Source organism: Pelmatolapia mariae, linkage group LG16_19 (assembly GCF_036321145.2).
Source record: "Pelmatolapia mariae isolate MD_Pm_ZW linkage group LG16_19, Pm_UMD_F_2, whole genome shotgun sequence".
Lineage (NCBI taxonomy): Eukaryota > Metazoa > Chordata > Actinopteri > Cichliformes > Cichlidae > Pelmatolapia > Pelmatolapia mariae.
This window is the reverse complement of record NC_086241.1, coordinates 43,165,308-43,182,315: the sequence shown is the minus strand read 5'-3', so window position 1 is coordinate 43,182,315 and position 17,008 is coordinate 43,165,308. Positions and strand designations below refer to the sequence as shown.

General features: G+C 40.0%; 1 protein-coding gene across 2 annotated transcripts in view; it reads left to right on the top strand.

Moving 5' to 3' along the window:
• Positions 1 to 17,008, top strand: part of arhgap5 (Rho GTPase activating protein 5) — a 55,948-nt gene that overhangs the window by 25,352 nt on the left and 13,588 nt on the right. For both annotated transcript variants that reach the window (XM_063496664.1, XM_063496663.1), the window contains exon 4: positions 16,839 to 16,916. In XM_063496664.1, the coding sequence (XP_063352734.1) occupies positions 16,839 to 16,916 (78 nt within the window). The remainder of the gene's footprint in view (positions 1 to 16,838; positions 16,917 to 17,008) is intronic.

Here is a 17,008-nt window from a genome sequence, read left to right as displayed (position 1 = left end):
TTAGATATGCGCCTCCAGCTTTCTGTGCTCCAGTAGAAGAGTGAGGAAATCGGCCAAAGTGAGAGTTCAAGTTGAAAATTGATTGGCGGGTTGGCCTGCTTCCCATTCCCTGCGCTGGGATTCTTTCTGTGGGCTGTGTTGTGTTGTGATCATGCGCATGTTGTTTTCCTGCTGGCAGCTGGACTTACGTCATGTCCAATGGAAACACACAAAATGAGCTTCCTGTTCAATGGTCAGAGAGCCAGTGCTCCCAGCTGCCTGGTCCCCGTTGAGACTGGTCTAACTGTCTGACCTGTGACCTTCTGGTATCTGGGAAGAAAAAAGGCTTTCTGTTTTTTAAAAAATATTTTTTATTCTTTTACTTTTGTTTGAAGACTAGAAGAGAAACAATCTGCAGCTGCAGACAGGCAGAAAACAGCACTTTAAGATTAATCTGCATGGTATTGATTTTAATTTATATCACTTAAAGAAAAACAACAATTGTCCAATCAAAACAGCCATTCTATTGATTTCTTGTTAATCAGCTGATTGACTCATTGTTCCAGTTCTAGTGTTTACATTCGCTGTACACATCACACCCTCACATTTGCACTTAAATCATGCAGGTGATTTTCTGAGTACTGAGCTCTATGAAAAAAGCCTCAACAATGAAAAACATAAAAGCCATAGATTTAATTTGGGATGTTCTTGCCTCGAGGGTCGCGTCCTTTTGTACCTCTGGACTGCTTCCAGTGCTGTCGCTATTTTTAGATCGCTCTGGAAGTCCTGTTAAGACCATTTGAAAGCAAAACATGAGCATGAAGTGTTCAAACCCGAAATTCAGATTTGGTTTTAGTTTTAACACAGTGGAGAAGCTTAAGTACATATCCCACAGAGCACTCTAAAAAAATGGGTTGAGACATTAACATTTATGATCATACCTCATAGGATCAGTGGAAAGCAGCGTAATCCAAACAGATCCTGGCTTTTCATGTTTTGACTCCTTCTGCCACACAAACTCCTGAGTGAGAGTTTATGCTGGATCTTGTCAACTGTCAGCCAACTCGATAGCTCACCATCGGTAATCAATGAACAAGAGTCGTTTGCACTCTTAAGCTTTCTCCTAAGCTTTTGTTAAATTACACCAATCACTTCCTGTTTCCCAGGATACACTGGAAGACGATAATTAGGCCACCAGAGGATGTAGTAGCCATTGCCAACACAGTAGCTTGTGACGATGGTATTTTTGCGTGTGTCAACAGATAAGGTTTTAATATTGCAATCATAAAATGATCCAGTGACCCAAAGTATCAAAACAGGACCTGTCAGCAAGTTAGATAACAGACTCACACTGCTGGCTTCTTGTATAATTGTGGGATTATTTGTGTCCATTGACGTGTGGCCATTAACAAACTGTTAACCAGGCATATCTGTAAGGCCACTAAACTATATTATTTTTGTGAGGCTAGGCGTTTATTTGGTTTTTAATTATGATTTTGCCTTACAGCGATTTATAAAAACAAAATAATTAGGATAAAACAAATCCTCTTTTGTATTAATTTCCCTAACAATGCTTTTGTTTTGTTTGTCCTGGGTTTCTTTTCAGTTGTATTTTTTTTCTTTCTTCATATCTCTGAAAGCTTAAACTCACTGGCTGATTAGTGCAGGTCAGGCCAAGATGATGGAAAAATAGCCTTTGGCCATCAAACCAACTGTTGTCGGGCTATCTGTAGCTTGCCCTGAGGCTGCCATGTAGGGTTCTTCAGGCATGCGAGTCCTCTGCCACCGGGGGCTCTCTTTGCCCCTGTCTGCACCCTCAGACAGCCAGCTGGAGAGATACTGGCCCTAACCCTGGAGTCAAAAACTTCCCAGCGGATGAATGTAACCCTCCACCACCCTCAACTCTTTTTTTTTCATTTATTTATTTAACCATTGTAATTGCTGTGTTGTTCGCTAAAATTGAGCAGGCTTGCTTTTTTCCATGCATCCTAGAGTCAATAGGAGACACTTGATTTTCCCGTTGTATCATCACAAAATTAGATTTATAAGTTCTTTGTTTACCAGGAACTACAAAGTCTTGACCTTTTACAGTTACATCTTTGTTGCTGGTTCGCTTTCTCACACGAATGCATTTAGTGAAACTCAGAGGTATGTGATATTTCAACCCCAGCAGCTATTTTCTTCAGTACTGTTCACATGACAACAGTCTGCAGTGACTGACTGATTAGCTTTGTGCTGTTCTGAGAGAAATTATTCTTTCTGATTAATCTACTGCAGTTACCTTTGACCTTCATTTGTTTATTCATATTCTGCTCTTATAACCGAAGACCAGCGTCTCTTTTTTTCCCCCTTCTCTGTCTAACTCACAGCTTTAGCCCTGTTTCCCAAGCTTATGAGTCACTGGCTGGTGTTTGATTCCTTTCCCCAGTTAGAGCGAGGAGCTATGGCACAGTAGCTTGTGGTTGGATGAGCTCTAACCACATGTAATAAACCACCAGCTGAGAGGCGGAGAGGTGATGGCAGCGATCTGTGTTTCTGTGGTTTCTGAGCAGATAATGGGTGCGTGAAAAGCACACGCCACAAAGGCTCGCTGTTCTTGTGACAGGTCGTGTTTGTGGTTACATGTGACTGCGCTCAAGTGAGGCTGGATCAGCCGGCTACAGAACATTTTATTGCTTATGCTTGATTTGTTTGTGTCACTTTACAACACCCTCATTTTTGGTTCTTATAACACGGCCTTACATCCTGCTATGTAGCCTCGAGTCCTAATCTATTCCCTGTGGAGTTCCTGGTCAGTGACACACCAAGAGACAGGAAAATGTGGGTGTGGACCTGACTGTGGGTGTGTGCGTGCCTGTGGCTGAGTATCTAAGCAGCCGCTCCCTTCTCTCCCATCCACCCAGTTTATGATTTTTTTCAGTGAATAGGTGAAGCAGGGACTCTGACCTCATTCATCCGATCACCTTATCCCTCTGGGCAAGCACTGCACTTTCTGCCCTCCTCCCTCTCTCTCTGTATATTTCTTCTCATTTATCTATTCTCTCTGTGCTGATCATCCCCAGTGAGAGACAGAGGATAGAGTAAAAAAGGACAGAGTTGTTTTTTTGTTTTTGTTTTTTTTTTAGCTTGGCTAATTGTATGTGATTACCTGTTTTGGGCTTCAGGAATGTTCAGACCTTGTCTCTGTCTGACTACGTCTACTACTTTGAGCTTTTCTCTCTGTTTTGTTTGTTTCTCAACCCAAAATTTAGAGTTAATACTTTTTGTTGTTCTGTTGTCTGTTTAAAGCCAATACAATTTGATTTAGGCCAGGGTGTAAACCATTAGTACCTAAGAGGCATGATTAAGTAATCATACTATTTTTAGTGCTGTCAGCGTTATTCTCGTTAAAATGACGTTAACGCCATAACCATAACTCGCTAACGGAGATTTGCCACGTTAATGCGGTTATGGCGTTAACGTCATTTTAACGAGATTAACACTGACAGCACTAACTATTTTATATACAGTTTTCTTTATTTCATTACTTGTTCCCTGGCAGCTAAAATGATGATAAATCATGTGTCAACAGTTTGTTTTCTGGTCAAAATCCTTTTTTTTTCACACAGGTTGTAGCCTAATCTATAGTGAGTTATGTCATCACAGGGTTTTGTGTCTTTATTAGACTCTTATATTGAGATAATGATCTAAGAGCTGTCTCTTTTTTGTTGCCATACACATGTTCGCATCCCTGACCTTTAGCTGCTTTTAGAGAAATGTGCTGCTTTCAGCGCTACGTGAAGGACTTGCTGTTTTCCTGGTAATTATAGAAGCAGTAAACTGACTTTCTTTGCATCTTTTTCCCTTCTCTTTGTCAACCAAAGCAAATCATTTGACAATGTCTCCTCTGGCTCTTGAAAAATGATGAAGCACATGTTTCGGTGTTTTCTGACAGTCAGCTCTCCAGTCAAAAAGGATGGCTGACCGTAGCAAACATTAAACAAAGTGGGCGTAGTCTTGTTTGAGAAGAAGCTGCGTCAGAAATTTCCCTGTTATTCCCACTTTCATAGTCCATCTGTAAACGACCTAAAGGACACACAGATTGTCTTATTCAGTTTCTGATCGTTTATTGTTGTTTCATCGAGAACAAAGAGCTTTTCCTCTCTGATACGCTGATATGGTATCAAAGTGCTTCTGGAAGCAAGTCTTGCAGCCATTTCGGTAATACCTCTAGAGATTTATTTAAAATTGCCAGTCTAAATGAGGGGAGATAAAACCATACTTTTACTGTGGTCACCGTGCTAATTTGCTTTATGGATACATTGAAAAATGGTACGTAAACTAAACTTTGGGATTTTGTCAGCAAAGCAAATCCGTTGGATTGGATTTCTCTTTTCAGATTTTTATTCGGCATTCTTTGATTGGCACATTTCTTCCTTATAATGTCTGTAGACTGCATTACTGTTGCACAGCAGTTTATATTTCATTATAAATAAAGCTGCGTGGACATCTGCTTTCTGCACTGGACCCCATGAATTAGCCTCATGGCAGAATATTGGGCGAGGCAGTTCCTCCTTAATAATATTTTGGCTGGGATGAACATTTTTCTTTTTAGCTTTTTTTGTTTTGCTGAAAGAAGAGGATGAGAAGATTTATCGGTTTCCTGCTGTTCAGATCATCTGTGTGGATGTAGGGATTTATGAAAACAATCTGAAAGACGATTGCGGTTGCAGAGTGTTGTCAAATGTAGCTGTATATGATGGACTCTCTTTCTGTTGCTTAAAGTGAGGCAGGCTATGCAAGGATTAGATTAGGGCGATTGGTTATGGCTCCTAGAATGTGTCTGCAGCACAGTATCAGGGCCCTGTCTAACCTGGAGGCAAGGACAGACGAGGCCAGCCTGAGCCGGGCCGGAGGCTGCTGCGTGTGTGCGGTAAAATAGCATACTGCAAACTGTGTTTTTGTCTTGGGGACAGACTGTGCAGATAGAGGGGAAAAAAGGGCGAGAAAGAGAGAGAGGCTAATGCTATGCCACCTGGCTCCAAGGCAGTCATCTGGTCTAATGGGGCTTGTGTGCAAGTGTGTGTGTGTTAGAGCGAGAGTGTGTCCTGTGGCTGTAGTTGAGCAGTCCAGTCTTCCATTAGTTTGCCTTGAAAAGCCCTTATGTCGCCCTCCTCTCTCTTTGTGTAAATCTCTCTCACTCCTCTTTCTTGCCAGGATGCCGCCAGCAAACATGTGAGGGAGCGGGGATGAAAAAAAAAGGCAAGCAGTAAAGTGAATATTAAACAAATGACAGAGAAAGGGTCAAGCAAGCTGGCATGGTGTCATTTTGAGCAGTTTAGCTTTAGTTTTTTTCATTTAGCTCTGGTGGTTTCTTCTTTCCTCAAACTGTTTTGTTTGTCCAGATTCTGCCTCTGCACCCCCGTACAGCTGAACTAAATTTAGTTTTCTTACAGCACTGAGTAATTACATATAAGTGTAATAGGTATTCTGTAACATCCACAGAGCGCACAATGGGTTTATTAGTGCTATTTTCTAGAGAAGTGAGAGTTGCTCAGGAAAAAAACAACATGTCCAATTCTGGTGAGGTGCAGGTTCAGCATTCACTACAGTTTCAATTTAAAAAGTCATTTTTAAATTGAAGGAGTGACTGTGGCAAAAAACAACAACCGGCAGATCAGGTTTCGCATTTAAGCCCAGCACCTGTAGACTGTAGACATGAGTGTTAATAATTATGTCCCATAACCTGATGGATCATTGCATACCACTCGGAGTTATTAAATAAGAAGTTATATAACTAATGTAAGGCAAAAACATTTGACATGTTCAGTCAGTTGTGTGAGCGCCAAGACAGTAAACGTATCAGTTTTTGACATTCAGCAGAAATTGAAATATTAAAATAAACTGACGTCCTCGACTTCTCAGTGCTAACAAGACAGCAGTGAAAATGTCCTAGCTCATTGGTATTGTCATCCTCGTCTGAGCCAATCACGAGTGAAATGTCACCTTGTTGTAGCTGTAACTGCATCCCAGTGTCATTTTGAATGCTTTGAGCGACCGTTTCCCCGAGCTTAGTGGAAATGGGATCAGCAGTTGGTGAGGTCTGCTGTACAGATTTTTTTTCCTTCTTTTTTTGCCTCAGTGTTGCTGGAGTTCCTGCTCATTGCTAATGGTGTTTACAGCTTCTGCCACATCTTCTTTGTATTTCCCATCTCCAGTGATTGGATGATGATTTATGTGATGATTTAAATTTGTGAACAGCGTAGTGGCAACGTGTAAATATACAATTCAGCACATTGTGTCCCTGGAGGGTTCCATCAATACAAAATGCAAAAATACATGAAATACACGTACTTTCCCTCGTTCTCATAGAAAAATGAAATTGTGAACTGAAAAAGCTGATTTTTGCTATAAAGAAGTGATTTTAATGTCTAGCTGCATCACACATCACAGCTCGACACTGACCTCAAGGAGATCCACTGCCTCCTCCTTTATTCTGACTTCCTCTAATCCTCTAATCCCTCTCTTTCTCCATCCTCCTTTCCCTCCTTTCCTTCCATCTGAATATTTTTCCTCTCCCTCCCTTTCTCCTCCAGTTGCCTTTTCTCTCACACATCCCTCTTTTCCCTCTTCATCTAAACCTTCTACACCTACTGACTTCTCTCTTATTTTTCTCCATTCCCTTTTTCCTCTACTACAACTTAATTGTCTTGGATTGATTTCACCTTTTCCTCCCTTTTCTCCTCTTTTCTATTGCAATCTTCCATTTCTCCCATTCTTTTTTCTTTCCATTTCCTCGTCTTCTGTCTATCCATCTCTCGACCTTTATCCTCTTTCCTTTCATCCAGCCCTTTCTCTGCCCCTTCGTTCCTTTTCTCCTATCACGTCACCCTTTACATTCTCTTGACCTCTTTACCCTCCCCCTACCTCTCCCTTCTCCTCTTTTGCCTTCTCTCTGTCATCCATATCTCCTTTTATACCTTCAGCTTCTCTTTTCCACAGTCCCTTATCCTCGCCCCATCACTCCCTCTCTTTATCCTCTTATCTCTCTTTTCTCTCTCCTCTCTCTCCCTCACCTCTCACACTCACATCTTTCTCCTCTGATTGCTCTCCCCCTCTTCCCCTTATCATCATTATCTGTTCTCTCCATCCTCTCCTCTCCTCTCCTCTCCTCTCCTCTCCTCTCCTCTCTGTCATCACTTACCTTCACTAAAAATAAATGCATGCTGTTAGTGCGTGTATGTGTGTGTGTGAGTGTGAGTTTGTGTTGATATTTGTGTATTTAATAGAATGTGACAGATAAGAAGTGACACATGTTGTGTTGTTGCGTGACTCATTAATGCTAGCATTGTCAAAGTGCCCCCACCCACAGTTGTAGTAGATGTTTGTATTTGTAGTAAAGCTTTAAATGTTTCTTTGAGCTTTTAAAAATGTAAAGGAATATTGCACAATGTTTCAGTACCACTAAGCCTTTCAAGTATTTTTGGAGGGTTTGAGGTCATGTGGTCTGTTACTGTACATAATAACATATACATTATCGCTTCATATCCATTTTAACTGGCAACAGAGAAAAACATTCAAAAATTCTGAAGATTAATTGATTTTATTGTTTAATTAAATTCAAATCCAGCACCACAGGTTCATTTTTAATTACAAACCTGCAAATTTAGCCCTTTCAACCTCGTGTTTTTCTAAACAGTTTTCTCTTTCACATTTAAATTTTTTAGTAGGGCTTGAATGGTTTCTGCTAAAATATAATTTATTAGATGTGGTTATAATTTATCATATTCTTCTGCAGGATGAACGGATAATCAGTAAAAAAGTATTATAAAAGGACAAACTGAATGTAAGTGTGTGTGTGTGTGTGTGTGTGTGTGTGTGTATAAACAGAGCAGTAACTAGGTAGCTATAGCTTGACAGCTCTATTTATAATACTCCCCATCTGTCTCTGTTACATTAGAAAATTAGTGTGCATGCATGTGTATTTGTGTGTGTGCACGCGCTGCTGTCTTGGCTTGCTGAAAGCCGGACATCTGCCCTACTGTCACCATACCCAGTGACACACAGTTCAATACACACAAGAGTTCAGATCACGAGGCTGGACTGTGAGGACACTGTAGTAATTAGCGAAACTTTAAAATATCGAGCATAAATAGAGGCGCCTGGGAGACATCTGGTTGTAGATGTAAATAAACTTTATAATGACGTCACACTGGAGTAGTTGATGTTCTTAAAGCCCCAAATGACTTTTTGACATCCCATAGTTATTGTTACAACTAATTCAAACCACCAGGCACCACAACCAACTACTTGAAGAGCAGCTCAGTCAGTGATGAAAAACACCACTGAGGATTTTCACAGTTTCTTATGTCCTGATTCAGCTGTGTGTTCAATGTGAGAACCTACTTTTGACTCAAATGCAGCACTTTATTTACTTAGAAGGAATGCATTTTAATATCAAGGTAGTTTTATACCTTTATTTTTTGTATTTTTTCCTAAAGTTTATTTAAAATTTAAAACCTTTAACAAATTTAAAGGAGTGTTTTACCTCAAGACATTGTACCCAAATACATTGTAAGCGAGACAACAAATACATTACCTAAAAAGAAAGTATAAGAAAACCTCTGATAAAATCAAGTTGTTTAAAAGTTTCAAGCTAGGCTTGTGCAGCTGGAGGGGAAAATCTGGATCCATTCAGAGGTCTCATGAGTGTTTTTGTTGTAAACAGTCTGGATGGTAGATAATATGGTACGCTATTTGTGATTTACATAGATTCTGTTGTTTGCAACTACTTATTCTGTCACCTTTGCTTTCTTTTCCATTACCTAAAATCTCTTCGATAAATTGTTATGGTGCTCGCTGCAGTGTTACATTTTGGCTACAGATGACTGTTTATTATAGAATCCAGTTCCAATAAATCAAAGTGAAGATGATGCTTAACAGCTGAAGTAGCGGCAAGTAGCCAAAGGGGAGATAGGGCCGAAAGAAAGAAAGAAAACATGAAGAGAGAGAGGCAAAGGAGGAGGAGAAGTTGAAGCCTCACCTCTTTGGCCCAGTACTAGTGAGACACCGTGAGAAAATGTGTTGTTGTTTGCTTTGAATTGTGTTAGGAGCTGCAGTGTGAATGTGAGCATGAATGGATGTCTGTCTCCCTGTGTTAACCCTGCCATAGATGTGCTATCTGTCCAGTGGATCCATTGCCTCCTGTCCTATGACAGCTGCGATAAACCCCATGTGACCCTGATCTTGATACATATTTAAGAGGATGGATGGATTTATTAAAGTAAAATACTTTACTCTGGAGACTTAGTATTGCACTCCCATAGAGTTGCCATCAAAGGCAATACATCATTTCAAGTGAGATCCTGAATGGTACACTTCTTGCGTCTTTAATAATATGGGTCAAGCTAGTAATGCTGAGTACTACAGTTGCCACAGTGTTGGTAGGTTCAGATTTCTGTATCCTCCTTATCTGATAAAGACCCATGGCTTTTAAACCCCATTGCCTCTTTAACAGGGTTTAGGTTATAATGTCATATCCTAAAGCCTGTGTAACTGTTTAACATTCTAATCTTCCATCCCTTATCTCACACTTTATTGGCTGATCTTGTAGTCTTGAGAGTTTCAGAGTCTCTGTGTCAGTCATTGAACAATAACTGGCTAATTTAAATGTTGCTTATTTCCAGTGTATGTCTCTGTGTGCCATGTTAGCTTTGCATGTGCCTGTTATGACGAGGAGGGGAAACGGGGACTTAAAACATTGTGTGAACAGTGTTAATTGGGGTGTCTACTGCCAGCTCCCTGCTGTTTCCCAAAAAGCTAGGGTTTTTTTTCCTTTTTGAACATGAATCATTTGTTACTGAGATGGACCAGGAAACTGGCGACTTGGAACGCTCATTTTGCTAACAGCCATGGGATATCCATCTGGGACAGAGAGCTGATTGATTTAATCAATCACAGCATTCAGTGTGCTATATTCATTTGTGTACACCAGTCAGGAATGCCTTGAGGGATTTTCATTATATCTGGCACAAATGACCACTCGGATTCAAGGATGAAGCTATTAAAATTTGGTATTTAAAGGTGAAGGTCACTTTGACCTCATAAAACCACAACTGAAGAATTCATTCAGTGTTATCACAGCATTTCAGGATAAGTTAAAATGATTAAGTGTTTTGGGAATGGATAGGCATGGATATGAATATCCATATGAATTGATATGCTGTTTGAATGGTTGCTGTGGGCGTAAAACTGGGAGGTCGTATTTTTGTTACTATTTGGCCAGAGAAGTCTTGGTGTGTTGATTTGCTCCAGGATGATGGTGTTTATCACAAATCTCAAAGCTGGGATTATCAGCTTCCATTGAAACATGGTCTGGTATTAGCGGATCCAGTTCTTTTCAGCAAAACACTTCCTTTTCAATCTGCACAGCACAGCACAGCAACTATAAACAAAGAAGAGAGCGCGTGCATGGAAGCAAAGTTGTCATGTCAACCTCCAGGCTGATCATTTTTGTGGTTTCTTTCAGCCAGTCTCGAAAATGAACATCAGATTAATTCATGCAAAAATGACTTCAGTGATCTTGTTCATCATTCCAGTATAACTATTATCAAGAATCATTGTAAAGATAAAGAAGATGAACAACAAATGTAGAATTTAATGTGTGTGTTAATATACTCTGCAATCTCTGATTGAAAGGAGACTACAGCTGTGGTTTTGTTTCCTGCTGAGACCGTGTGCATGTGTGGGGTATGGATCTCGTTACCTAAGGTGCCCAGATATTAAATCATACTCACACACGCTCCTCGCAGCCTTCATATTGATTTATATTGACCGATGGTTGTGTGGTGGGCCGGTCGTTAAATTAACACACCGTTGGAGAAACTGATGACTCCACCAGACCACAAACTCAGCTAAGTGTATGTGTGTGTGTGTGAGAATAAAGGGTGAGGACAAAGAAAGTGCTCACCTGAGGTCATTACTTCCACACATAAAGTCATGCTCCTTTTCCGACACACACACCCTCCACCCTCTCTTTCTGGATGAGTGGATTGCCCACAGAATGACTTCCAGACCAGAAAGCTCAGGTCATTTCTTAACTGGAGGATTGTGGGACACGTTCCGGCTCCTCTGGGGAAAACTGAGCACTTTTACCTGCGCATTCATCTTCAGCGCATGTTAGCATGCCACGTCCCATTTATAACGAGCAGGATAAGACCTAAGTGTCCTGGATATGAGAAAGTGGAACATGAGGGCTGGGATGTGCTGATAGGAAACAGCGTGTTTGCTGCTTAGTTTAACAAGCGCTCTATGTCTTTCTTTAAGTTTAGGATTAGAGAAGCTTGGATGGGCTCGGGATTGGATAAGCAGAAAAACGTGTGTGGTGGATGGATGTTACTTACCTATAAACCTTAAATATGTGAAGCTAAGCAGCTGATTGGGTCTTTGTTTTGCTAAAATATTAAAACTTCCTCTAGATCAGTGTATGCTGACCAGCCCCCACCATTGGATATGAGTCGTCAACATAGAGGAATTTTCCCCAATAATCCTTTTAGATTATTTTATTTAAGCATCCATTCCAGTCCTGAAGAGGTAAAACACAACAAACACAGCAAATATTAGAGAGATGTCAAACTAACATTTTGCTAGCAGAATATTCTTTTTTTGTCCCATTAGTCTTTTCAAAACGCCTCAAATTTCTATTGCCACATCTTGAGGTTCACAACTCGAGGCTAGTAAATGTTAATGTAGAGTGCTGAATAAAACATTAGTGACTTGCAATTTAAAGACACAATCCCCAGAGCTTTATTTATCCCTCTTCTTGAGTGGACGACAGTCTGTGAAGAAAATATTCCTCATTTTCCCCAGCAGCAGACTGTTAACATGTTTAGCGCCTTTGATCTGATTTCCTCGATCCTGCCGATGCCGCCGCATCAGCACCTTAATTATCTTAATGGGAATAACATGTTTAACAGTGAACATTTGTACCCAGTTTGGTTGCTTTTCAGGACAAGTGAACGCCCCATTCAGGCGTCTTTTTATTAAACTGCTCAGGCCAAGGATCTCCACACATAGTTGCAGATTGCTTTGAATCAATCCTGAAAGAACAGCAGGAATATTTATTTATTTCTTTTTTTTGGTTGTGACTTTGGGTGTTTTACTCAGTGCAACAATCCTCATGTGTGTGTTGAACAAAGTGGGATTTATTGGTTTCTTTTTTTCTTTCTCAGAGTTATTTATGTGTCTTTGTTCCATTATTGAACACACCAGCTTTGCAGAACTGGAACGCTTAATATTGTTTTTCACTGCAGCTTTTCACAGTAAGAAAATGCTTTTGATTTGGGATGCAACAAAATAAATCTAAGCTTATGAAAGGGTAAAAAAACCCTAAAAACAAAATAACAAATCACCTCCATGATAACTGTTTAAATGACTTTTATTGGATAGAAGAATGACCAAAACGCATTGTTAAACAGGCATTAAACACGAATCGTTGTGCCATTTATCATCGTCAGCTTCGACTTTCACAGGGGGCAGAAAGAAAATAACGCATGTCCCTGACTGGTAAAATAAGAGTTAAAAATAGCCAATGATTGACTTTCACTCATTGAACTAGCTTCCTGTCCCCCTCCCACAGCAGATGGTTATCGTGGCAATAAAATGACTGTGGCAGTTGGCCAGTGAGCAGAGAGACAGGTAGCAGGAGAAACTGTGAAATTGCTGTGATAGATAAGAAAAAGAGAGAGAGAGAGATCGAAATTGAGCAATGTGAGAGGAGCTGAGCTATAGTAAATGGGTGTGTGTGTGTGTGTGTGTGTGTGTGTGTGTGTGTCAGGATATTAGATCATATCACAGCAGGACGAGTCCTGTCTGATCTCAACATGCAAACATGAACTCCACTGTTAACTTCCTTTCCTTCAGGTCCTGTGTGTGTGTGTGTGTGTGTGTGTGCGTGTGTGTGTGTGTGTGTGTGTGTGTGTGTGTGTGTGTGTGTGTGTGTGCATTTTGTGTTCCATCCTGTTGAGACTCAAATGTCCTCACAAGGACGCACAGATGTACAGGGTGGTGGCATTTTTGGCAAAGGCCATTGGGGGTTATTTTAAGGTCAGGTGATGAGAGATTCAGGGCACAGAAAAAAAGAGTAAATATGAGTTGCATCATCATCAGCTAGTAGAGGAGAAAAATGTCAAAATTATTTATCAGATTGGACTTCAAATTACTGTCCTAAAAGTTACAAAGCCCATCACTATGTTCTACATAGATCGATTTGGCAGTTTTACGGTGTTACGGATGGCCTTCCTGACACAAACCCAAAGAGGATCTGTGTCTCCAGCTACACTATGGAGCCATTACATATAAAGATCAAAACTAGTGTGGAAAATGTATACAGCAAAATGTTGGCAAATATCAAAATATAGTAAAAACAACCATATCAATTCAGTTTTTACATGCATTTTTTTCTATAACACTTTCCCCACTGGACAAATTGGCAGGCTTTTTAATGATATTTACTAATCTTTAAGACCCCTAAAATATTTGGTGTTATGAATATGAACACAGTGAATAGATCAAAAGAAAGGAGAGGATATCTGCTTTTACACAAAGTACCCCCCAAATATTTTATTGTATATTCATTCATTTGTTTTTAATCATCACCTGATTGTTTCTCATTCATTAAAAAAAAGAACAAAACATCAACAGCAACAAAAAAAAAAAACAGCTTAAAAATGAGAAACAAGCATTTTTGTCAAAGAATAGCTGAGCTGCTCAGTGCATTCAGCGTAATTATGCTGTTCTGACATCTCTTTAGGTCTCATATTAGAAATGACAGTGAAAAACAAAACAAAATTCAGCAGTTTGAATCAACTTAAGATATTATATCTGCTTCATTTCTCGTGAAATAACAAGGGAACAGGCACACCTGGCCATCAAACTGTTTGTCAATTGTCTGATTAATTGTGAGTCCAATTAAATGTGGGACTGTGTATAAAAATTGCTGTTATTCCTAACCAATTTGTTTAGTAAACTACTCCTTGAATTAAAACTGAAAGTCTGTACTTCAATCACATCTTGATTGTTGGATTTAAAATCCTCAGTGGTGATGTGCAGGTGTTGTTTTCCAAGAAAGAACACATCCAGAGTAGAAATGCTTCATGCTGGCAATAAGAGATGTCGGTAATGGTAAATGCTAACAATGCTGATGCTAATTTGCTATTCATGATTAATTTTTTGGATTGCAGAACTTAAGAAGTATAACCCAAAACTTATGCTTCCATATCCAAGAGTAAAGGCAAAAACATGTAAAGTTGCGACCCTGTCAACCTTGACTAAAACCTCATTGGCATAAATGGCTTTGGTAAATAGAGCACATAGAACTGTTGAGACCTTTTTAGCTCATTTCATGTTCTGAACCATTAAAATTCCACTTCAGAAACCGTCATCTTTCCAGTTTTGTGCTTTTTGGTCAGTGTTTCAATGTTCAGTTTTCTGTGAAACATGAAAGTCTGATGTGTCGCTGCCAAGTTAATGTGCGTTAAGTGCAGAGAAGCAGATCAGGAACACCCAGCGTCTGCAGAGGAGTTATATGGCTGTGACTCAGAGAAACATTCGGACAAGGCGTTGCTCTACCATGTAATTTATTTCACAACAGTGTGTCATCAGGCTGAAGGTCGAAGCTTTGAGTTGTAATGTGGAGGTCCAAGTGAGTCCTCACAAATATAGTAATTGGAGCACATTGAAGGTGCAGCAGCAGAACATATTTGAGCTTTTCCACCCACTCTGTTTACTGAGCTTATACATCACGCTGTCTGTGTGAACACACACACACACACGTATACACTCGCATGCGCAAATTAGGTCGAGTGAGTTGCTGATTAGGCTGTGGTGATTTGGCACAATCACTACAATTTGTGTTATTAATTTAAGAGTTACCACATGTCACACACCTGAGTCAACACAAGCATGCATACATTTTTAACAAAAACGCTGAAAGGTGCAGATCAATGCATGCGTACAAGCGGACACACACATGCACATCCACACTTGCTCACAGTTGACACGATTTACTTGAATCCATTAAAGCTGAATTTACATAATACTGTCTCTGCTTAACTGCCTCTGCAGGGACACAGCACACACACACACACACACACACACACACACACACACGACAGTAGTTTTTGTGTAGTGGCTGCTGCAAGGTCATCCACACTGCAGTATACATGCATGTGTGTGTGTCTGTGTGTGTGTGTTCTTCCCTGCAGGCAGAACACACATTATTGCTCTAATTAAGACACTCTGTCTCCGTATGTGCTGGTCTGAGATCAGCTGTCAGGTGCCAGCTGGCTGTGATATTTATGGTCCGAGGTTTTAACAAAAGCTGCTCTCAGACCAGCTGAAGTCTGCAAGCAAAATTGTTGATCTAGCTGTTGCTGCTTTGGATGACTGGTGCTCATGTTGCACTACGATTTTCTGTGATGTTATTCGTCTCAAATTGGTCTCACACTGTTGAATTTGTCATTTCTGAAGACTAAAGGTCATAATTTATACTTGCACTCATACATATACTTGCAGTATATGTGATGTATATTTTTTGATGCCTAATAATGAATAACGTAGTGTGGGTGGCCCAAAACTTGTCATATTTTTGACTAAATCTCGCTGTGTGTGTCATGTTCAGCTGACATTTAATGCAAATATCTAATTACCCAATCACATTGCAGCAGCAGTTTTATGCAGTTACACATGGATTGAGGAAGAAAGCTGATTTAATTTACGTCGAGCATGGCATGGTTGTTGGTGCCAGACAAACTGGTATGATTATTTCGTAAACTACTGGTCTACTGGGAATTCTCCACACAGCCATCTCTAGTTTACAGAGAAAAAGAGAAAATATTCAGGGAGCGTCAGTTCAAAAAGGCGAAAATGCCTCAAATATCCACTTGTTACAATCAGGTTATCAAACCTTGAAGCAGATGGACTACAGGAGCAGAAGACCACACCTGGTCCTACTTGTATCAGCTAAGAACAGGAAATCTTGGCTACAGTTATCACAGCCTCATCAAAATTGGACAACAGAGGATCAGAAAACCTCGCCTGGTTTGATGAATCATTCAGATGTTAAGATCTGCAGCAACTATGTGATGCTATCATGTCAACACAGACCACAATCTCTGTGGAATGTTCCAGCACGCTGTTGAATGTATGCTGGCTGTAAAGGCAAAATACTAGCAGGGTGTAACTAATGACTGGTGAGTGTATGTTTGACAAGAAATGGAGAAAGGTGTAAATGCCTCCTTTAACAAAATGCACTCCAACTAAAGTTTCTTTCTGTTTTCTCTCTTTTCTCCTTTGATCTACCTTTTGTGGATTAAGTACAGCTGTATAATATTTGCTGCCTCTGGTTTCAGGAGATTGTGATGGAATATTTGTCACTGGTTGTTTCTGCAGTGCTGTTCTCCCCCTTGTTCAGAGCAAATGAATTATATGTTTTAAAAAATGTGTAAATGTTTCCTAGGAAGTGAGACATCTTTTTGTTTTTCTTTCTGCTGCAGCTTGTGGCCTAATTACATCATAACCAGCGTCGCAACAAGCATTTACAAGTATTTAAAAAAGAAATAAAAGAAAAGTTCTAATCAAATGTAACATGTCTAATGTGAATATTATTAGAGGCTTTGAAATCCTAGAAAGAGGACATAGTTTTTAGCTTTAAATCCAAATACTCTCAGTATGTTTTAATGTGGAAAACCACATTAGATGAAACAGTGCTTCTGTTTCAGCTCAGCACTTTAACAGTTTTTTTGTGTGTTTAATGCTGCTTTAAGTCCACATGAATGAAGTCCATTAGAGCTGTTGCTGAAAATGGCTGTATGTGTTTCCAGGTCTGACGACAGAGGGCCTGTATCGCGTCAGTGGGAACAAGACAGACCAGGACAACATTCAGAAACAGTTCGATCAAGGTAAAACACTCATCTGCACAGACACATGCTTGTAGTAGTAGTAGTAATAGACCTATGAATACATATTTAACTATTAAGAAATCGGAAGAAAG